Source organism: Hemicordylus capensis, chromosome 4, assembly GCF_027244095.1.
Source record: "Hemicordylus capensis ecotype Gifberg chromosome 4, rHemCap1.1.pri, whole genome shotgun sequence".
NCBI classification, from domain to species: Eukaryota; Metazoa; Chordata; class Lepidosauria; order Squamata; family Cordylidae; genus Hemicordylus; species Hemicordylus capensis.
Window position 1 is genome coordinate 101669214 of NC_069660.1, and position 24219 is coordinate 101693432.

Sequence of the window (24219 nt, forward strand, 5' to 3'; positions counted from 1 at the left end):
AGCCTCGCCACTGCCACCGATTATGACCCAGCTCGCACAGCAGTAAGCGGCTGGAGGGCCCCTTTCCTCATTCCAACGGAAAGAAGGGAGCCATCTGGCTTCCTGCCAGCACCCAAGCCGGATGGGAAATGGAGGGTGCAATTGCACCTTGGCATCCTCCCAGCTGGCTCTTGTGGGTAAGCAGGTAGATGTGCTGTTTCCTCTGTCCTACAAGAGAAGAAGCCACCTAATGGCGCAGTGAGGAAGTAACTTGCCTAGGGAGCAAGAGGTTGCTGGTTCAAATCCCTGCTGGTATGTCTCCCCAGACAAGGGCGTAGCCACCCTTGGATGACCGGGTTTAAAGAACCCGGGCTGCCACCCCTCAGGGGCCACACCTTGCGGCCTCAACATGCCCCCGCCCCGTGTCTGACATCAATCGTGGAGAGAGCTAGACCAGGCCTCTGTGTCTGATGTCAGACGTGGGGGGCGTGACTAACTGCCTGCGTCTGACATCGCTGGCCTCCCTCTGCTAGTAGACTATGGGAAACACCTATATTGGGCAGCAGTTATATAGGAAGATGCTGAAAGGCATCATCTCATACTGCGCGGGAGATGGCAATGGTAAACCCCTGCTGTATTCTACCAAAGAAAGCCACATGGTTCTGTGGTCGCAGGAGTCGACTCTGACTCAATGGCATAACTTTACCTTTACAAGAGAGGAAACAGTCCATCTACTCACTCCCTACAAGATCCGGGCACAACAGCGGAGGAAGGAGGAGGCCAGAGGTGGTGCCAGTAGCAGAGGAGGGGGCCTGTGTTCACAGGATATCTTTGAACACTGGTAGCTACACCACTGTTTGAAATGGATTTGAGCACAGAAGGCATTTACTGAAACGCCACTACAGAGAAAATACTATGTGATCCCCTGTGAATGTTGGAGATGCAGCTCCTGATGTCATTGACTCTTAGCACCAGAAACCCTATTGACCACTAGGGTCAATGGGGTAGAGATAGGGCATTCCTCCTCTTGCTTTCTCGACTCTGATCTCCCTTTGTTAGACTGATAGTCTCAGGTTTCATTCTCTCACCTGAGATAGAGACTTCTTTCTTCTCCCTTCCTTACATCCTGTATGTAGCTAGCAGTGAGGCATGTAGGTCTTAATATATCACCCTGATGGATTTCCTAAATAAACTACTTTATTTGGAACTTTAATTCCCTTTCTCCAGACAATATTAATTAGCAGTGCTCACTTGTGCACTTCTGCTGTAGCTGGAGCAAAGAAATCTCCCCTCCCAAGCTCTCTAACAGTGAAATCACCAACAGTTGCCCTGAATTGGCCTGGTCTGTGCCTAATGACATTTTGACCTGCATAAATCTGCAAATGAAGCTTTTTACAGAGTGGATATAACTTAAGCTTTAGAACCAACTTATGTTTGCAGGTTAAGCTGCTCTTAAAAGCACAGGAACATGGCTGGTTTTAAAAGCTGACAACACTAGTAAGCCAGGGTTTTTGACCTGTTCCACAGTTATTGCTGCATTCCTGTTTAGTATCTATGTAAGCAACATTATCATGGAACCCAACAACATTCACCACATAACCATCAATAGCTTGTTTACTGCACACTTTCCAAGATAATATGTATACCATCATGTGACAGCAATGTTCTGCTATTTACATATACCAAACCAAACTTTCTTTATGCAAGAGGATTAATAGGCAAAAATCAAACATCAGCAATGGTAAAACCCAGGAACCAGTAAGAGCCAAACCTACATTTGTTTGCTCAATGTTTCTTGGACATTCTAGAGACACATGTTTACTCAGTCTTTCTGAACAATCTGTAACAGACTAAAATGGCTCTGTGCTTTAACAAAAAAAGTTTCATAGGGGGACTCCAGTGTGAAGCTGCTGAGCTGAAATTCATTTGTAGATTTGAGACTGCCAGACTTGGTCTCAACAGAGAGTCAGAATGGCTAGCTTATTATAGAAAATAACCACACACTTCAAGTGTTTGTATACCTTGAAGACATACCTTGAAGACTAACTTGTTTATTTATATCTTATGTAAACTGCTTTGGGAACTTTTGTTGAAAAGTGGTATATACGGTAAATATTCTTGATTAGTCTTATTATTACATTACTTTTGTGGGTCAAAGCTCATTTCATCAAGGATGTGAAATATTAACCTTAGTTGGCAAATGCACACACTATTCATCTTGCTTTTTCAGTTGATTACTAGCTGGAAACGGGTCTCACCAAATCTGGTGAATCTTTTACTCTGTTACCTGTGTTGATAGCTAAGACAAAAGCAAGATTAAAAAATATCTTGATAGGCTCAAACATTGGGCCCAAACCAACAATATTAAGTTGAATGAAGCAGGGAGTTGTACTACAAGATCTCCAAGATTTCTTCCAATTCTATTAGTATTCTGTATTTACATATGCAGTAATACACAATGCATCTGTTTGTAACAGTGTGCGGCTGTGTGTGCATTTGCCAACTAAGGTTAATATTTCACATCCTTGATGAAATGAGCTTTGACCCACAAAAGTAATGTAATAATAAGACTAATCAAGAATATTTACCGTATATACCACTTTTCAACAAAAGTTCCCAAAGCAGTTTACATAAGATATAAATAAACAAGTTAGTCTTCAAGGTATGTGTTGTTTTTGCTGCAACAGACTAACATGATTGCTACTTTGAAATGTTTTAGAATTATGATTGTAGTTAAAACAAACAGTTAGCTGAGATTCTAATAACTGTATGAACAAGTTTCACAATGTATTATGATTTCCTGGAGTCATGTGAAAATCTGGCAGCAATTCTTTTTTCTTTGTTCATTAAAAATTCTGTATTTTATAAGTTACCTTGGAAGCGTTTTAAAAACTGGAAATATCAAGACCTGACAGCACTAAGTGAACACCCAAAATGTATTTTCTGTCCCCCACCCCCCACAAAAAAGTACACAAGGATTAAAAATAAATCTGACTCATGAATTCTCAATGTTTTGGGTTGGACATGCTTCTGGTTTCATAAACAAAGCTAGGTCACCAACCAGATTTCCACACACCCCTCGGGAATGCACTTGTCGGAATGAATGGACTATTTGCACCTCTCCCTTGACTCATTCCTCTCTTTTCTCATCGTTGCTTGAGATGAGTCTACCTTATCTCTTACTGTTTGTTTCACAATTCCTTGATCTTGTTACTGTCTGTCTGCTTCGTTGACTGCAATCCTGCAACCTCGATATTGAAAGTCCGCCGCCCCCGCCCCAGGAAAGTCACGTGAGGGATGGATGAGTGCTTTCAGAATCGGGGCCCTGCCTGGAGTCAAAGCAAACACATCTCTACACGTCGCGGAAGTCAACCAGTGCAAACGTTCCTTATTCTCTCTCTCTAGATTTGTGTCCTTCGGTACCGTGCGGCGGCTCCCCCTTGCTGCCGGCTTCCTGTGTTGCAGGTGAGGTGCGGTCAAAATCTAAACTCTCGCTTCCGCCCAGGTAAGAAGTGAGGAACCGAAAGAGGTGGCTGTAGCAGATCTCTCCTCCCTCCGCGGGCCAGGTAAGAGGGTGTCCAGAGAAAGAGGCGACCCTCTCCTCGATCCCTGTAATTTACAGTTCCCCTGTAGGGGGAGAGAGGCAGCCAGCATAAACCAGCAGGACATTTTGCGTGCTGCTTGCTGCTTACTTCCTGGATGTTTTAAGTTTGATCAAAAACACTTCGGGAAACTTGTAGCGTTTTGGGCTGGGGAGCAGGGCTTTATGCTTAAAAAGCCCTGATCTCCGGTTTAAACCTCTTGTAGTGTTAGCGCCCAGTCCTTGGGTTGTTTTTTCTTTCCGCATAGTCAAAATTAGGATGGAAGTTTCGACGGGAATACTAATTCGAACTACATATTTTCTTGCCTGTTGGGCTTCCTTAATCTAACCTTGGATCGCTTCTGACCATGCATGTCCCTAGTTCTAAGATGGCTTGTTTTGGGAGTTGTCCTCTTTAAAGTCCAACTCGAAGCAGTGCACAGCTTTAGAAGGTGTGACGTAGAAGTGGTGACAGAATATGCTTGAGTTGAGCCACACTATTTGGGCCTATCGTGCAACTTGGCTCGAGAGTAACTGGCCCTATCCACCCCCAGCATAGTACTTCCAGTGACTGTTGCTGATGTCTATCTTATGTTTCGTTTTAGAATGTGAGCCCTTTGGGGACAGGGAGCCATCTTATTTGTTTGTTATTTCTCTTTGTAAACCGCCCTGAGCTATCTTTGGAAGGGCGGTGTAGAAATCGAAATAATAATAATGATCAGTTGCTGAGGGTGCAGCAGCACCCCAGGAAAGCTCACAGGCCCTGATCCCTGCCAGGGATGTTGCTAGGTACTTAAAAAACAAAAACACGTGGCCGCAGGCTTACAGCCCCCCCCCAATAATTAAACCTTATCATGCTCTCTAAAGGAATGCAACACTTATCATGTCCCATTTTTGAAGCCGTTAATCACCTGTTATATCTGGTATGTTTTGGTGTCAATAGGATCCTACGAAGACAACAGTTTTGGTTGTCACTTATTTTAACTAATGTTTTAACTTTTTCTGTTTGTTTGCTGTGTTGCAAACCACCCAGAGATGTGGGATTGGGGCAGTATCAAAATATGATAGATAAATAAATAAAGTAAGGCTGGTTCCCTGGCCACACTATTTGCTTTATTTTCAAAGTTTGCTCCTCTTTGCAACCATTTTTTGTGGCAGCTTTGTCACCATCTGAAATTTAGGGAGGGGGTACTGTGAATCAGTGTCTCACCCCTCAACCATTCTTTTTCTTCTTCGTCTTCTTCTTTAAAAACAACAACAGGTTTTTGAGAATATTAAAATAACTTTAGGAGGATGATTACTTTTTCTCCTGGGTTGACCTCACTGTCTTCTCCACTGAGCCATGGAAGGCCACCTGCCATCCCCTCCATTGAGCCCAGGAGCTAGGTTGCTGCTTGGCCCAAGGCCCAAAGCCCTGCATGTTGAAAGATCCAGCCCCCATCCCCTACATCTGCCTTCTGCTGCCCTTTGTGAACAGATGAAAAGGGAAAGTACAGGGAGTGGAAGAAAAATGAGGAGAAGGCTCTCAGTGCCATCTCTTCCCTTTTCCATTACAACAAGTGCATGGAAGGAGAGGAGGAGGATGCTCAGAAGCTGAGGAGCTGGTTGCTGGGTATAGCTGCTGGGTCAGTATTTTAAATTCCTGTCTGGAGTGCACTACACTACCCCATCTCTTGCTTTGCGCAAACAAGATCAGTGGTCATTGGGTCAGCAGGGGGTGGGAGGCATGAGGTTGGGGAACCCAGCCAAATGTTGGGGGCATGTGCCCTTTGTGCTCAGTACATGCAACAATGTCATAAGTGCTGCTGGTCCTTGCAGGCATAGCTACAGCTTCTGCATACATGTCCATCCTCTTTCTCTTGTGCGGATTGGGCAGAACTGGACTTCAGAGAGGGAGAGAGAGAGAAGCAGGAGGAGGAGGAGGAGGAGCAGCAGCAGCAGCAGCAACAGCCTTCACTTCAGAGGATGATCCTTTGTAGGTTTGGGCCCTCTTAGGTACATAAGGGTCCTTTCCTCTATGCCATGTTGCCATCTGTAGCAGTGACATTTCCTCAACCCAGACTCATTGGGCATAGGGCATATTCCTCATCCTTGCTTGCTGAAATGGGCATGGAAGTGGCAGTTTCATGGGCAGCACTGCTGTATCTCATCCCAAGTGCTGCTCTGCCCAGAGGGAGAATGCAAGCAAGTGGGAGGAGGCAGCTACTCTTCCTGCATCTCTCAGGGCACTGTGGTAGGAAGTTTTGGGCCATGCCCAGAGCAAGTAGTCACTTTATCCTCTCACCCCTTCTCTGTCTGGTGCAGTGCAGAGAGAGGTGTGTGTACACACACATTCTCCCCCCCCCTCTGCCTGTTCAGAGCTCAGATGAGCAAGTGAGAAAGTTAATGAAGCAGCCTTGGGCCCCTGCTTGCTCACCATCCCTCTCTCTTTCTGGGTGGCGTGATGGAAAAGATCTCAGTAGGGCTGTCTAGAAAAGAATGTGTTGTGAAATGGTCCATAGCTAGAGTGTGGGATTGGTTGGCCATGACACAAGAAGTGAGGTGATATTTTTAATAAGCTAATGACTTAACATGGTTTTATTGACATGCCTCTCTATGAGGAAAAACAAATGTCTTGAATTATCTCCTTTCCTTTCCTTACCTGCGTTGTTAATCTGTGGATTATTGGATATGATATAGTATCTGGGCTAGTTTCAAGGAGCCCTTGATCCAGGGGCCTTGGTGGACCCTTCAAGCCCTAATGAGGACTTAACTGGCTGGAGGGGTGGCAGAGTGTTTGTTGTAGCTGTGGTGACAAGTACCATCTTTGGTTTGTTTTTTAACATGCAGTGCATCTATTCTGATACGTGCATTGTGTCGTTGCTAAAAAATTCCCCCAAACACCCAAAAGATAAATAATGTGTACTGGGATCTCTTAAACCAAGCAAACAAGAAACGATAAGATCTCCACCATATGATGCATAAACCATACAATAAAGAGCATGTGACAACTTGGTCCAGTATAATTTTATAATCAAAGATATTCTCAACCTAAGATAAAACACAGATAATAGGAAATCACATAGATGAAACTAAATATATAGCATTGAAGAATTTGTAAAGTCTATTGTGTGGAGAGTGATATAGTCCATTATAAGCAAGTCCTCGAATCCACAATTCCATTGAAACAACCTCTGTTTCGATGTTAATCTTTATCAAGTGGAAAAATAGTCTTAGAAGAGTGACAATAGTGCTCTGAATGCTTCAGAGTCCAATAATGTGTACAGGCACCTCTGTTACCTCTAGAAAATTCACTAAGAGAACCAAACTACTGTAATATTTGCTGCTGCCCTGCTGTCCAACTATGAGGGTGGCTTTCCAGGTACATTCCTTATCCATGTATTGGCTTATTTTCCACCATAATCTGAGCCCATCCGACGAGATGACAAGAGTTGGCAGAGTTCCTCAGCCAACCAAGTCACCCAGTTGTCATGTCTTCCAAACTTCCTCATCCATTAATAGAAGAAAAAGCTTGCATTTGCAGATGGGAAGGGCAGGAGAAGACAGGGGTGGTGCAGATTTTTCAGCCAAGAGAGTTTGTAACCACTGAGGGCACTAGGCAAGTGGGCCTTGAATCAGCTGTAGCCATTATCAGTTTAAGGTGTGGTATCAATGTCACTTCAGAGGAGCTGCTGAAGCACAAATCCAGTTTGTATTTGAATAGGATCAAGGATCTACAAGGATCTAGGCTTAGTCTACTAGCCAGGCATTATTTATGGCTGCCACCAATCTCCTGTCTTCCCTCATATCCTTCTCTGGCACATAGGCAGAGGGCTTAGGAGAGAAGTAGGTCTTATGTCATTTGTATTGGGATATGCAGATGGTAACCTGCTAACTGAGCAAAGAGGCACCTTTTAAAAGTGGTGATTCTCTTTATTTAGCAGGGGGAGAGCAACTAGCCCTATCCAACCCCAGCACAGCATCCCTGCAGTGGCTGTTTCTGGTGTCTTTCTTATGTTTCTTTTTAGACTGTGAGCCCTTTGAGGACAGGGAGCCATTTAATTAATTAATTTATTTCTATATGTAAACTGCTTTGGGAACTTTGGTTGAAAAGCGGTATATAAATATTTATTGTATTGTATTGTTGTATAAGAAACAGTGGGAGCTTTCCTCTACTAGTAAGAAAGGATTCCTGTTGCTTCTTGCCTTCTCAAAAATAGTAATGGAAATGAGACCTCCGGGAAGAAGATCTGTGAGGTGCCGGGCATCCTGCCTGCCAGAGGGCTGGGGCACTTACCACAGGAAAGCTGGCAAGTGGATTTGTGGATGCCTGAATAAGATGGCTGACAAAATCAAATTTGTACTTGAATAAGATGGTTGATGTGGTGTTTCCAGTGCATGAATTATCTTTCAATGTTAATTCTAATTTGCTATGTACCATGAGTTCCGTACACACACTTATTTTGCAAGTACAGATTTTTTGAGTTCCGTACACACACTTATTTTGCAAGTACAGATTTTTTGAAGTGCATGCGAAGGTGTGATTTACAGTGCTTTCTGAAGACAAGCTTTTGTGATAAGTGTTCACAATTGTAAAGGGTTTGATATGATCTAGGGCATCGGGGTTATGAGCACCACACACTGGTGGTTTCCCTTTGACCTGGCAGGGGAGTGATTTTTGAAGAACTACGGCTCTGCCTCATGGTGTTTATGATATGAGGTGTTGCAGGATTCTGCCTTGTCCCCTGTGCTGTAATAGCTACATGAAACCATTGGGTGTTATTTGAGGATTTGGAGTGAGGTGTCATTGGTATGCTGATGACATTCAGTTTTCATTTAATCCAGATGTGGTGTTGGATGTCCTAAAAACAGCTGCTTGGAGTCAGTAATGAGCTGGATGTCAGCTAATAACCTAAAAATCAATCCAAAATAAGACTGATGTATAGTTAGCAAATGAGATGGTATTCGGCCAGTGCTGAATGGAAATGTTGTTAATAATTTAAATATGTATGTATCACTTTTCTTCATCATCATCATCATCATCATCATCAACAACAAAAGTCCTCAAAGTGCTTTACATAGTAAAAAGTGGAAGAAAATGGTTCCCTGTCTCAAAAGGGCTCATAGTGATGCCAGTTGCTGTAGTGGTAGTGACAAAGAAGAGGTTGTGGGCAGCACCTTCTCCTTGTCCTGCATCCCTTTTCAAAGTCTGCTGGGTTGGAGCCAACCATTGCGGACTTGACTTCAAGGAATCTAAGGTTGATTCAAAGTTGAATCTAACTTTTACAGACATTGAAAGAGGCATGGGATAATAAGAAAAGGCTGCCAGGTCTCCTTGCCCTGTGCCACATTAAAACCAACAAAGATTGAATTGGGGGCTGAGAGCTCCTTATATGACCCCTTGAACATTTTGAAAGGGTTTTCAGGGGGTCATATAAGAGCTCCTTATATGACCCCCTGAACATTTTGAAGGGTTGCATGATGAGTAGAAAAGGATGCTGGCAGCCAGCATCTCCTTTAGAGCCTGCAGAGAACTGGGTGTGGAGCAAAGTGGTATTTGACATCTCGCCTCACACACCCAAAGTCTTTGGGTCACACTTGCTTCACATTGGTCCAGTGCTTCTGGGAGGGTTTCCTCTTTGCCCTGCTTAGGTTGAAAGATATGCATTGTCTTCTGGTTTGTTTCCGGGTGCCGGTTTTGACCTATAGTGGCTTGGGATCAATGTCTTAGAAGGACCAGCTTCTCCCCTAAGAACAGGCATCTACAAATTCTCTTGCCAAGCTGCCAGTGCCTCTGGCAAGCAGGACACCCAGCGCCATGCAGATCTCCTCTCCAGAGTAAGAAACAGCAGGTATCCCTTTTGAGCAGTAGGAGAGGGTTCCCACTGTTTCATGTCCTCTTCATATTCCAAAGCAAATGAGAGAAGTCTCACTTCTCTCTTAAGCATTCTGCCTGTGTGTCAGAAAAGGGTCTGAGGGAAGAGAGGGAACTGGTGGTGACCAAAAATAATGGCAGGCTAGTGAGTTAATCCTAAATTTGTGGACCCCTGCATATGAACATACATCTATTAAGGTCATCAGCTGAGGATCTGTTCTGGAAGTCCACTGTCTGGAATTAAGTAGCTAGTTGCTGGAACAGGGTCTTCTCTGTTGTGGCACCCCTACTGTGGAATACTCTTTCTAAGCAAACCTGCCTGGTACCAATATTAATGTGTTGGCATCAGATGAAATCTGTTATTAGCTAAAATTGAATATTTTTATGTTACATCATAATTCAATGAGCAGAAAAAGCAGCATGATATCTTGTTTTGTGCATGTTATCCTACTTAGGTTGCATAAAAAACAAAATGCATACTACCTTGGATATCTTTAATTTTAAAAAGGTAAGATATAAATTGTTTAAATAAATGAAGATGACAAAAATAGCAGTGTAAGCCAGGATTGTGCCCGCTTCTGGCTGGCAGCCTCTCCAAGCACTTGTCCCACCTAACCCATCTCCTGTGGGCTCCCCTGAGGCATCTGGTGGGCCACTATGTGAAACAGGATGCTGGAATAGATGGGCCTTGGGCCTGATCCAGCAGGGCTGTTCTTATGTTCTAATAGGGACACCTGGATGTCCCATCTCAAGCTTCAAACCATGTCAAATGGGAAAGTCACATGGGGACATGCCCTTGTCCGCCCCCACTCGCACCCCCACCCCCACCAGTCAGGAGAGAAAGGGGATGGGGTGGCAAGTCAGGCATTATGTGCTTAGCTCTCCAGAAATGAAGTGATCAAGATGTATGTTCACAAGCACATGCAAGTTGCGGTGGCAACATAAACAGGGCAACTGCATTAGATTGCTGGTATGGGAACATATGGCAGGGCGGTCATACCCAGGGTCGGGTTGAAAGGGCAGCCCCAACTGGGAATTCTTGAATGGCTCTGCACTATTTTTTGCACAAAGATGTTGGGGAAGGGGGCCCTTTCCCTTGGGGAAACATGTGCGGTCTGTAGGCTTATTCATGAGAAGGTCTGGGCAGCAGGATCAGTATTGCCTCCAGTGACTGATCACTTATGAGAGTGTAAGGCCATGGCGATACCCCTTCACAACTCATGAAAAGATCCGTCTGTGGGGACGGGTTGCTGGGCAGAATCTCTAATAATGTGTGATGACATCCCTTCTTTCCAGGACTGCTCTCTCATAAGAGTGTCAGGCCATGGAGACATGCATGTGGGCCAGATGGCAGATGCCACCCAGCCTGGTTGCTTTATACAAGCAAGTCACAGGAACAGGGTACCCCAGCAACACTTCTTCCTGTCTTGATGACTGCCGCAAAGAGACAGTCAAAGCATGCCCTCTGTCAGCCTGCCTGCTCATTTGAACATGTCCATCTTTATTTTTGCCCGGAATGGCAGCCCCACTCTAACTGGGGTCACAGACAACTGGAGCTCCCCTCTCCTGTGATTTCCCATGGCGGCAGATCTGCATATGGCGCAACACCAGTCCTAACCTGGGAAATTTGAATGAGGGTAAAGATCTGTCCCCAGACCTGGTGTTTCCCCAGACTGTTCACCCAGCTATGCCTGGACACATGGAGTGTCAAAATATCCATTGGGTGAGTGAAAGGCTTCCAGGGAGAGAAGGGGGTCGCAACGCAAAAGTTCTGTCATTAACCAGAGGGAATAGCGGGCCCATGGGTCCCCCTTTTTTTTGTATAGCTCAACGCATGAGCGTGCAGACCAACGGAAGACTGAAGGCTGGGGAGCCTACGGTCCTTCCCACTAGACTGGCCCTCTCATGAGGGTGCTAGTCTCCCGGTGGCAAGCCACCACGGGGTCAGGAGTGTGATTTGGTCTCCATGGACTTCTTTGCTGGGGTGAGCCATCACAAGAGCATCCTTGATCACAGCAGGCCAGACCCCGGGATCCTTTGCCATTCCGCATATACATATTTCCTCCTAGGAAGTTGTTGTCATGTTCCCTTCCCTTTCCCGAGTAACAGAAAAATATTGCCCCTCTGTATCCCTCCCCCCCCCCCACCGGCAGAAATTGTGCTTGTGCAAGACTGTTTTGTTGTAGGGCTTTTATGATGGCGGTGGTGCAATCGCTGTTGGAAGAAGGGCTTGCTTGGCATGGGATTTAAATGCCTGAGGGCTGGCGGACCATTCCAAAAGGGCATGATCACACTCAGCACACCCCTTTGAAGATCGTGGCCTATGGCTGCTGCCCTGGATACATCCTGATGCCTTGCCCACAGTCTGGCAACACAAGTGTTATGGGGCTTGCTGGGATGCGGCCTCTGCAGACCAGGAAGAGGGAGGGGCTTCCCTACCCTGAATCAATCTGGGTACTATCAATCCCTTCCTCAGTCCACAGACACTGATGGAGCATGGTTAACCATTTCCTACCCACTCCATGACAGCAATGGTAATGCTTACTGAAAGACTAGGAAGCAAGGGGGTTACATGAGCAAGTAATTTGAGCAGGCAAGGAGAGTCCCAGGAAAGGAGCCAGAAGCAGGAGTGAAGTAATGGAAGGACAGGATTAACATCTGGGCAGGCTGAGGAAGGACCTAGATTGAAATGGCAGGAAGAGAGAAGCAAACGAGAACCTTTTTTAGCAGATGGAATGCAGGCAAACTGATGGTGACTGTATACCTGAGCAAAGGGGAGACAGACTGAAAGGTCACATGGAAAAGGGAGAGTTGAAGGGGGAACAGAGGAAATTTTTCTGTGGATGCTCCATTCTTTTCAGCTCCATTCTTATTAGTAAAGGACAGAATACAAGACATAAGGGAAAGAAAGACTGGGTGCAGCTATACTCTCTTTATTGTAGCTGTGACAGCAAGCTTCTGCTAGAGAAAGTTGATGGCAGATTTGACAGACCCGGACTAGATCCTGCTCTGTGGGAAGATGAACTGAGAGACAGGATGAGTTTAAAATGGGGGTTGCTCCAAATGCAAATTAGCAGAATACTTGATTGATGAGTGAAAAATCATAGCAGGGTGATTTTTGCATACCCTTGTTGAGTAGTGCTCTTTTAATTGTCTTTGCTAAAACCGCTGGATTTAAAAGGAAAAGTGAATCCTTTCAGCAACTTTGTTTCTAGGCAAAGAATTTAGAGATTATCTAAGCAGTTGCTAGGCAAACTAAGGGGGGGTTTCAGCTGGCAACAGTGCAAGATGCCTGAGGCCTAAAGTGGCTGCTTCTCGTGGTTTCTCGGCTAAGTTCTCCATGAGTAGCAACCCTTGGATGGAGGAGTCAAAGAAACAAACTATAGCTTGGTCTGAGGGTGAATTCAAATGTAACAGAGGATAACCTTAACCTGGGCACACAAGCCAACTTCAAAACCAGGGTTGAGATTTTGGTTGGATGGACATAAACAAACCATGGTTAGTACCATGGCATGCATTCATATGTTAAAAGTAACCTACATTACTTTAAATAAACTGAGGATCCACATGATGTCTGACCCAGACCACTGTCTGTGTGTGTGTGTCTGTGTGTGTGTGTGTTTGTGGTGTTTGTTTATTTGTTTAATTTGCTTTAAAATAATACTGAAGCTGTTTAGAGTGTAATTAAAAGAATACACAATTAAAAGTACAAAAATAAATTTAAATATAAAAAATAATACATCTCTATTTAAAAGTTTAAATACCAAATGTGAGTTGAAATAACAATAAACATTTTGAGGGTTGCGTGTTGCTTTGAACTTATTTTATCCCCTTTATGTCCATGGGTAGCAAAATACAGTTGAGATGGGCAAAAGAATAATTCTTTAATGCAGCATTGTTCAATCAGAGCTGTAATGTATTTGGAAAATATTGTTGGGGTTTTTTTCAAGTGGGAACCTCCTTTTGCATGGGCCAAGGAAGCTATATGCATCTTATTCCTGAAGACACAGATTGCAATCTGCCTTTAGACAATCATCCTTTCTCTTTATCATGCCCACCACAAATATCTTAATTATGGGATTATGTCGATTTAGAAAAAAATAGATATTGGGTTTGTGTGTGTGTGTGGTTGTCATTTGTGTTTCTCAAATAACTCATTGAAAAGCTAATCCTAACCTGCACTATTTATTTTAAAATGCAGATTATTTTGATTGATGCGGCACTGATAAGCCAAGATGCCAGAAAACCCGTCAGCAGGTTGGTGTGGTCCTTTGTTTAATTAATCCATTATTAAGCAGATTTATTTATTTTTTTAATGTGTGATGTTTGGTGGGGTCCAACAGATAAGCAGCAGGTGTTGCGGATTCTGGAGCGTCTACAAGTGAAATTGCTTGAGAGAGGAGACACATCACAGAGTGATAACCTGGCTTTTTTATACAATACACTCAAGAATCCCTTATTCAATCAGATGCTAACTCTTCAGCATTCAATCAAGCAGCTGAAGGAACAAGTAAGTCACAAAACAAAGAGTTTTTGTGTGTGCTAGTAGCTGTATTTGAGGGATATAGTGTGATTTATTGTTGGCAGTAGTGCTTTGCACACTATGTCAGTTGGGGCAAGTTCTCATCTCTTGTCATCCTGTGATCATTGTCCCTTGGTGACTTTAGTTATCCTCAGATGTCATGGATTATTGCAACTTGTGTTATACAGTGATCTAACAGTAGAATCCAAGCTACAGAGTTTGAGTTAAATACATGTTGCCTATTGTTTAAATCTAACATGGAGTTGCCCTGCCTTGATGTCAGCAGAATGCTTTAGCTTATTAACAATATTGTCAGCTGACACCTACTTAGGAACCAAAAGTCATAACTGTTTCTGAAATGGCAAGTCAAGACAAAGTGATTTATCCCCATTTTCATATGAAAAGGCATTTAGATGATGATGCTTCATCTGATTAAAAATCAAACTTTGTTGTGGCAGGAGTGGCTGTGAAAACTGGACCTAATTTGCAGTGACTTTCATATAACTTGTTAAAAGACATTTCAATGTATTGCATTCTAGCCGGATCTCTGTGACGGCTGAATATGCTATCTTGCTGGAATGGTGTGCTCTTGGTTTTAATTACTAAGTGGCATGAAACCTTTATTTGTTTAGATTTATATCCTACCCTAACCTGTTGTTTTGGAAAGTAAAAAGTGTTGTTGAAATATGCACTATTAAACTTTAACCCAGTTACAGTATCAAATGTCACTGACACGCATGATGCACAATATCAAATATTGTATAATTTCTCTTGTCAGTCTCCAAACATAGGAAGCTGTCTTGTACTGAGTCAGACCATAGGTCCCTCTCGCTCAGTATTGTCTGCACCAGGGATTCTCAATGTTGGGTCCCCAGATGTTATTGGACTTCAACTTCCATAATCCCCAGGCCCATTGGCCTTTGTCTGGGTATTATGGAAGTTGAAGTCCAATAACATCTGGGGACCCAGCATTGAGAATCCCTGGTCTGCACAGACTGGCAGTGGCTTCTCCAAGGTTGCAGGCAGGAATTTCTCTCAGCCCGATCTTGGAGGTGCCAGGGAAGGAACTTGGAACCTAGATGCTCTTCCCAGAGTGGCTTCATCCCCTAAGGGGAATATCTTACAGTGCTCACACTTCTAGTCTCTCTTTCATATGCAAGCGGGGTGGACCCTGCTTAACTAAGGTGATAAGTCATGCTTTCTACCACAAGACAAGCTCTCATTTTCAGCCAGGAGGATCACAAAGACTAGGATCATAAAATGGCATAAGTCTTGGAAACCTATCCAGGTGTACCTGATCTTAGAAATAACTATTTGCTTTACTGACTTGCTCAAAAGAGAGAGGCTGGTCCTTGCTTTAACCCTAACTACTCCAGGTAGGACTTGGAAAGACCCATCTGAAATCTTGAGGAGTCTCAGCAAGTCAATGTAGACAATACTGAGCCAGATGGGCCAGTGGTTTTACTTTAGTATAAGGCAGCTTCATGGGTTCAAATAATGATAGCTGGCTGGTGAATCCATGTTGAGACTTATTTTTGTTGTACAAGGATAATCTATTTTAAGATTGTCCAACATTTTGCCTTTGAAAAGGAAAGGTTGCTGATAATCTTAGCTGATCTAGTCATTGTCTTTCCTTTCTCACAATTGCTTTCTCTTTGTCTATGTGCAGTACTAATTCAGGCCAATCTACTGTATAATACTTGATTTGACTAAACAACCTTTAAGTAGAAGAAGTTAAGGATATAGGCCAAGAAGATATTCTGATATGCCGTCTTTTATTCTGTGTTGTGTATATAAGGCTCAGTACAGGAAAGAGTATAAAACAACCGAGACACAGAGAGGAAACTATAAAAAGGAGCACAAGTAGATCTTTTTATTATTTTAAAGATGGCATGTGTACATTTTAAGTCAAGAACAGGATTCCCTTTCTGCTCTACCTAGTATTGCTCTTGTTTATCATTTACACATGTGGCTACTCCTGAGATAAATGACAAACTCTCAGTATACCGAGTTGTTGCTACCAGCTGATTTATAAGGGTATTCTAGAAAGTAATGGCAAATCTCAAAATACAACTTTTGCATTGCTGGCTGAAACATATGTACTCATTGATATTTTATGTTTCTTGCATAATAATCCAATTCTATGTGAATGCATTGCCTTGCTGTCCACAGCTCATATACATGCCTCCAGATCGTTCAGTGGATTTTGACTTTACTAGGAGAGGTTTGTTGGTGTTTGATGCTGACCACCATCCTCTTGCTAATGGAAATCTTTATGTGACTTATAACAGTAACAATAAGATGCCTCCTCTGATTTCAAAACTTGGAGTGGATGAGTTTAATTCAGTAATCCAAAGGATGGCAAAGGTAAAGGCACAGAACCACCAGTGCACTGAAGATACATTTTTCTTTCCTTAATGTCAGATTTCTCTGGATGCTAAGCTTAATTTTACGCTTCTATAGCAAAATATGGGAGTACATTTCTATTGGTAATGAGTCGTAAAGTGTTAAATAATGGAATATCGTATTCTAAGCTGGGTAGGTTCTTACCAAATACTGAATTCATCTAGAACTTTTGCGTGCTATTCACATTATTCTCCAACATATTAGATGGATAGTTAAATTATATGTAAAACTAAGTCTCTGCTGTTTAGGTTCCCTATCTTTTGGGGCCGCCTCTAACTCTTTAGTCCTTAGCTTTCCCTCATGCAGCTCATGCTCCTATAGGTCTGGACTATGAGCCTTCCATTGCTGGAACCTTGTTTTGTTGAAGGAACATTTCATGTCATCACACCAGCTCGGCTAAATAGTGTCAAAGGCTATGTAGTGTCAAATATGTATGTGTGATGGGGGTGGAGCAATGGAGAAAAGTTGACTTAATCGTGACAAACATTGCCTATGTCATTTCTAAACACTTACTGGAAGAAGTTGGTATGTGTTTGCATTTCTGACAGTTTGGTACATAACTGTGTCCAAATGACAACTGAGCTCTCAGGAGACTTACTGTACTAAAACACAGAATACCACCAAACAAACAAAAAAATAGCACTACAAGTGAACAATATAAATAAACTGCAGAGTACTGAAATATAAATAAAACTGCATTGATTCTGAAGCCACGACTGATGTTCCCTACCTCAAACCCTCCTCTTCCTCCTTCTCCAATTTGTCAGTGAGGTTAGTGGCCACTGAGGCTACCAGGATTTTACAAATTGTTTTTTGGTTTGTCCAGTTGCCAGCACGCAATTAGATAATCTCCCCACCTCTTTCTCCTTTGGATAGATGGTACTCTGTGTATGGGTAAAGACACTGACTGACATCAAGATGCACCACTACAATGGTGTTGATATCCAGACTACTGTTATGTGAGGGATTATTTGTGCTGACCTCCCCATCCTTCTGAAGCTTGCTCATATAACGCTTGGGGATATACTTTCAGGAAAGTCAGTGGGCTTGAGAGGGTAGGGGAGAGTGACAAAAATTGATGCTACCGTGTTAGTATGGATGTCAGCACTGTTGCACCAGTATGGTGCTAGGCTGGATTCAGGCCCTCTGTTAGGTAGGGATGTGTGTGTAATGTTTTGCTGTAAGAGTGGGAGTAGGCACACTGTACATAATCATAATGTAAATGAAACTTGCAACTTTTAAAAGAACATGATATTTGATGATTTTCACTTTATGTTAAGTACAAGTTCTGCTCTTGTGTGACCTTTATTGTGGGAAGAGGGAAACTAATTGCTTACAACTGTATTTCAAGAGAACAGAAACAGCTTATTTGCAATATTGATGCTTTTCTTTTTTAGGGAAGGCAAATAGAAAACATAGCTATAGAGAAGCCATATAATAGAGACCTTGGATTTAGTGTGGTTGCCATTAAAAACCAAAGTGTTGGAGAAGTTGGCATCTTTGTTAAGGAAGTTCAACCAGGAAGCATAGCAGCCAGGTGAGGTTTTTGGTTTATATCCTCAAGGCTTGTGAAAATATCACCAACTACGAGATTAAAGCTTTCTTCAATGTAATTCTGTTGGAATTGCCAAATAATGAAAATAATGAAGCCATAAAATTGCAGGGCTGCTTGTTGTAAGAGACGATCACAGTAGCTTCCTCCAGATCAGCTGATACGGTCTGGATTCCACAGTGTATTAGAAGGAAAACCTCACTGCTGTGGTGAGATATGAACAAGTGATTCCAGTTCACTGCACCAGGCAACCCTGCATGCAAGAGAAGACAACCTTCCCCTCCCTCTCACACCTGGAGTTCGTTTGTTCCATTTATTTCCTTGAAAACCTGTCACACCTGGAGTCTCGTTTGTTCCATTTATTTCCTTGAAAACTTGTCATGAGATTGTTGCAGTACTTTTTAAAACAGTGTTTATGTTTTATTGAAGGGATCAAAGATTAAAGGAAAATGACCAGATCCTAGCCATTAATCATACCCCATTGGATCAGAACATTTCTCATCAGCAGGCAATTGAACTGCTCCAGCAGTCCACGGGTTCCTTACATTTGGTTGTTGCCAGGGAAGCAACCCAAAGAAGCAGAATATCATCTGCCTTTAGTGACATCAGTTCACCTGAAGTGGTATGTTACAGTTTTGTCAGAACCAGGTTTTGAATTGTAAGAGTTGAAACACATTGCAGAGTGTTTGTTGGACATATTGCACAGTGTCATTTAACCCTGTATAATTAATGTTGTATTTTCTGCACCGATAAGTACATCAAACTGTAAATGCAATGAAAAGATATTCCCAGATGGATGAATTAAGTGCAATATTTTGGAAACGACCTTACAATACCTGTTCTAATCATGGGAGCTGCCTAGAATGGATAGGGAATGAATGGGATGACTAGAGTGGATAGAATGAATGAAACAACTGACCATATTTACATCTGTAATCTTAGGCAGCTCTTGCTTTTAAGTCGGGGTTTGACAAATCCAAGTGCCAGGGAGCTGTGGCATCTAGAAATTTAACTATGATATTTAGAGATTGTTTAATTAAAAAATTATTTGTTTCAGGCTGTTCTAAGTATGTTACCTCTAAAGGGAATGAAGATAAGCTCATTTACCCTCCCACTCCACAATGTCCCTCACCATGTCCATTAATTTTGTCAAGTGTCCATTGTCTGTCTCCTGGATCCAAAGAAAAATTGTCAAACCCTTTTAAAAGTAATCCATTGTGTTATAAATAAACATGATAGTAACTTGCTGAGTTAATAGTAAATCTGCAGTTTCACAAATGCATTCATATTTATCCTGGATGGATATAGGGATATGTTTGGGAAGCAAAAATAAGAATAAAATGGGAGGTATGCGTAGTGCCATATATTGTGGATGGTACAATGAAGGCAAACACTAGGGAAGGTTTTCTAGAGAGGAGGAAGACTTCTTCTTGTAGCTGCCTGTGCCCTTCTTGGGGAAGTCTGCTTCACAGTTTATAGGTGTCTGGCTCCTACTCGTTGTTTAAAAAGTCTCTGTGTTTAGAAATTCTATAAGAGATGTGGCCCGATCTGATGAGCAATCCAAATCTTTATTTGAGATTAATGAGTTTGTGCATTGCTTACAGGCTGCTAGCCTTAGGCTTTCAAGGAGTATTTCCTACTACTTATGAACCTTGTACACTTATATTTTTTGGATCCTCCAGTTGGCCTGGTATGCCTAGATGAAGCCAGTAAGAAGCAATTGAGCATTTAGCCAAAGGAGGCCTTATTGTGCAGCTTCCTTGAACTTTTTCCTAGCATCTAAGCAGTGTTAAAGGACTAATCTTAACTAAAGCTTATTACTTCACTATATCTTAACTTAAAATGAACATGGAAAATGAACCCAGATCCATATATTACTTTGAAACATATATTGCCTGATTTACAAAATTAGTTACAGTGGCTGACATCCTGATGAAGGTAGTGAGAATGCAGTTGCATCCTCACAGCCAGAGGTTCCTCCACTTCCACAGTGGGAGGGCATTTTTTTGTTGATCTTCCCTGCCTCTGAAAGTGCTTTATGCCTTTCAGAAATACATCATGCATGGTGTAGAGAAAGCTGATAGAAAGATAAATTTCTCTCTGTCTGATAACACTAGTAACAGGGGTCCTTCTGTGAAACTGATTGCCAAGAAATTTAGGACCGACAAATGGAAGAACTTCTTCACACCACACATAATCAACCTATGGAATGCTCTGCCATAAGATGTGGTGACAGTCAACAGCCTGGATGGCTTTAAGAAGGGTTTGGATAACTTCATGGAGGACAGGTCTATCAATGTCTACTAGTCTGAAATCTATAGGCCATCTCAAGCCTCAGGCAGGATACTTCTAAATACCAGTTGCAGGGGAGCAACAGCAGGAGAGAGGGCATGCCCTCAGCTCTTGCCTGTGGGTTGGATAGGCCTGATCCAGGAGGGCTGTTCTTATCCCTGAGGGTTGCACAGTTACTTGGGATGTTGGCCATTGTTTTTTGTTGCTTGCTGTCATACATTAATAGGCTTCACTGCTGACCAGCCTATTCTATCAACATTTTCTTAAAGGGTTGAGGAGCTTCTAAAATATGGAATCTGATGGCTTCATCAGTTTTGATTATTAAACTTGTAATCGTGAAGTTAATTTGTTATGTAGATAGCTTTGAAGGAAATCTTCTTGATAGAAGTCTTAAATTAGATGCTTTTCTTTTTATGATTATGTGAAACTTGAAGATTTTAGTGGATAATCAATATTGGTTATTACTCTGAGAAGTTGAAAGAATTAAATTTTTAACTGCCTTTTCATCAAAGAATCTGTGCTGAATATATCGACAAAATAAAATACAAAAATTTCCCTACAGAGGGTTTTTAAACTTCCCATAAGATTGACTGAGTCTTGTGGTCAGGGGGACTTTGATTGTGCTTGTATGTCTTCTTGTCACCAAAGACTTGAACATGTGTGTTTCAATGTGGGTTGTAATATTACAGAGGGAATAGCTGAGTTTGCTTATCACCCCCAGTTTTGTTTACTTTCATGCTGCTTTTTGCAGGAAAAAGACCTGAAAAATATACATGCTTCAGTAAAACTTGATTTTTAAAAATATTTTTATCTCCATACATATCATACTAGAGTAAACAGAAAAAGAATGAACAAATGTTACCTGAAAACAGTGATTGTGCTGACTGATGCCTCTAAAAGGTGGAGGTGCTACATCTCTTTCCCTTGCCCAACACTAGGCTACTTCCTGGTTATATCACCCCAAATTCCTCATACCTCTTCCTCCCCAATTTTGTCCATAGAATCTCTTCTGTCAGTCATGATAGCTAAATGGTACCTTCATATTCAGAAATTACATATAAGAACAGCTCTGCTGAATCAGTCCAAGGTCCATCTTGTCAAGCATCCTGTTTCATACAGTGGCCCACCAGACACCACTGGAAAGCCCAGAGGAAAAAGATGAGGGCATGCTCTCTCTCTCTGCTGTTGTTCCCCTGCATTAGGTATTTAGAGACATCCTACCTTTGAGCCTGGAGGTAGTCCATATTCATCAAGACTAGTAGCCTGATAGACCTGTCCTCTATGAATTTGCCTGTCCCTTTTTAAAGCCATCTAAGCTGGTGGCCATCACCACATCCCATAGCAGAGAGTTCCACAGGTTAATTGTATGGAATTAAATATTCTTGCTATTCTCTTGAATATTAACTGTGGAGACAAGTGGGAGAGCTGTTGCTTATAACAAGGTGTGAAGCCTTCCTAGTGGTTGAAAACAATGTGCTAGAGCAAATTTGACTTGACAGAGTGCAAAGCTGAAATAGGGGCTAATTAAAATCATTTCTCCTTCAATTTTTTGTCCTGAATGCTCCAGTATCACTGATGTCAAGCCTCCCACCAATTTTGCAGCTAGATTCTTCTGTTTCATCCCAAAAGTATTCCCATTTTTTCTCCTCTGTGAAAATCCTTCCTTTTAGGATTTCTCAGTCTGCCAAAAGCTGCTCTTTCCTCCAGTTTCGTAACCAAAGCTGATGCATTAATGCAGCTTCTGCTCTCTCAGTTCATGGGCCCGTGAACTGAGAAAGCAGAAGCTGCATTACTACATCAGCTTTGGTTACGAAACTGGAGGAAAGAGCAGCTTTTGGCAGACTGAGAAATCCTAAACTAAAAGGAAGGAGAGCAAAGACAGAAACGCTTCAGAAATGGGCAGCTGGCCAATCTCCAACCATTCTCCCATCAGTGACAACATAAGCATAAATGATTATGCTGCCCTGACCCTCTGGAATGCGCTCCCTGCCGAAATAGGAGCCTCCCCATCTCTGACAACTTTTAAAAAGGCAGTCAAGACATATTTGTTCACCCAGGCTTTTAATTAGATATTGTTTTGATAGTTTTAAACATTGTTTTAAATTTTAAATTATTTCGGTTTCATCCTTTATTTTGTTGTAATTTTGTATTTTATTGTGAGCTGACCAGACACATAAGTTTTGGGCGGGATATAAAATGTCAGATAAATAAATAAATCAACCCTCCCCTATGATTTGTAAACCGCCCAGAGATGTAAGTTTTGGGTAGTATAAAAATATGTAAAATAATAATAATGATCCATGCTAACCAAGTACAGGTGCACAGACAGAATCCATCTTATCTATAGAGACTGACGGAGAACAAGCTCTGTAAACTCTATCTGTGCACCAGCACTAGCTTAATGTCCACTTTAAGGCCCCCACCCCTCAAAAGTGGGTGCTTTAAGACACTGCATTCATTATGGCTTTGTCTTTTTTGTATGGAAAAGGTGCAGAAGAGGGCAACCAAGTTGATCAGGGGCCTAGATCACCTTCCTTATAAGGCAAGGCTACAACACCAGGGGCTTTTTAGTTGAGAAAAAAAGACATCTGAGGGGAGACATGATAGAGGTCTATACAATCATGCATTGTGTGAACAAAAGTTGGTTTTTCTTCCTCTCACATAACACTAGAACCAGGGATCATCCCATGAAATTGATTGCCAAGAAATTTAGGGCCAACAAGAGGAAGTACTTTTTCACAGAATGCATAATCAACTTGTGGAATTCTCTGCCACAAAATGTGGTGACAGCCAACAACCTGGATGGCTTTAAGAAGGGTTTGGATAACTTCATGGAGGAGAGGGCTTTCAACAGCTACTAGTTTGAGCTATAGGCCACTTCCAGACTCGGACAGGATGCCTCTGAATACCAGTTGCAGGGGATTAACTGCAAGAGAGAGAGGGCATGTCCTCAGCTCTGCCTGTGGGTCATGACCCATCCACGCAGGGGTCCAGTGTGCATGAATGGCTGCCTCCAAAATGGCCACCGCGAGAGGAGAAAGGCCCTGAATGGGCTGAAGAATGCACGAAGGCTGGCGGAGGGAGAGGAAACTCCATGGACCCCCCCCCCCCCGCCGGCCTCAGAGAAGCCTCCCAGAGTGGTTAAGTAAAAAAATAAATAAAAATTTAAAAAGGCTTGCAAACCCCCTGAACGGGGGGTGGGTGGATTCGGTCCGCAGTTGAGCCGAACCAGGGAGATTCGGCTCAACCCCGAACCTTCAAACTGAATTGGTTCAACGTTGAACCAGTTTGCACTGGTGGCAGCTGGTGGGCTGCTTGTGAAACAGGATGGTGGACTAGATGGGCCTTGGGCCTGATTCAGCAGGGCTGTTCTTATGTGTGCCTCAAAGTAATTACTGCTCCTTCTAATGGATCAAAGAGGCTCAGGTAAAAGAGGCCCCTTTAAAGTGGTGATTCTTTTATATTTAGCAGGGGAAGAGCAACTGTCCCTTTCTAAACACCAGCACAGCATCCCTCCCATGGTTGTTGCTGATGTCTAGCATGTTTCTTTTTAAACTGTGAGCCCTTTTGCTACAGGAAACTAAATATTTGGGAAATGTTATTTTTCGACGTAAACCCCTTTGAGAGCTTTGTTGAAAAGTGGTATATAAATATTTGTAGTAGCAGTAAAGTAAAACATGGTTTTATTTCTGAAGCTCTGATTTATCCTAAATTGTATGTCCTTTAGCTGCAGCAAATGTCAAGTTGAAATGCAAAGGTGGGCATTAAATATGGCCCATTTTATTAAAAAATCCTATATAAATTATAAAGTATATAAATTCGCCCATAAGAGAAGATATTAGCTTTCCATGTTGCACCATCTGGTGTTTCCAGACAAAAGCCATAGTTCTTCTTCTTCTAAATAGGAAGCTGCCTATTCTAATACTGCAATCTGCCATATTTTACACAGATGCCAGCAAGTGGTCTGCTACTAAGTGCCAAACTAGATACTAAGAGTGTGTTGGAATCTTATGTTTGGAAAACTGCTGTTGGTA

General features: G+C 42.5%; 1 protein-coding gene across 12 annotated transcripts in view; it reads left to right on the forward strand.

The window, feature by feature from the left end:
- The window catches only part of PATJ (PATJ crumbs cell polarity complex component), a 260848-nt gene that overhangs the window by 812 nt on the left and 235817 nt on the right, over positions 1 to 24219 (forward strand). For 6 of the 12 annotated variants that reach the window (XM_053243239.1, XM_053243238.1, XM_053243236.1 and 3 more), the window contains exons 2-7: positions 3385 to 3545; positions 13615 to 13670; positions 13757 to 13923; positions 16108 to 16302; positions 17739 to 17878; positions 18323 to 18515. In XM_053243239.1, coding sequence (XP_053099214.1) covers positions 13649 to 13670; positions 13757 to 13923; positions 16108 to 16302; positions 17739 to 17878; positions 18323 to 18515 — 717 coding nt within the window. In that variant the 5' untranslated portion in view covers positions 3385 to 3545; positions 13615 to 13648. Of the gene's footprint in view, positions 1 to 77; positions 177 to 3384; positions 3546 to 5377; positions 5535 to 9868; positions 9922 to 13614; positions 13671 to 13756; positions 13924 to 16107; positions 16303 to 17738; positions 17879 to 18322; positions 18516 to 24219 lie in introns of those variants that run through there. The other 6 variants (XM_053243232.1, XM_053243231.1, XM_053243229.1 and 3 more) reach the window with 6 other exon arrangements.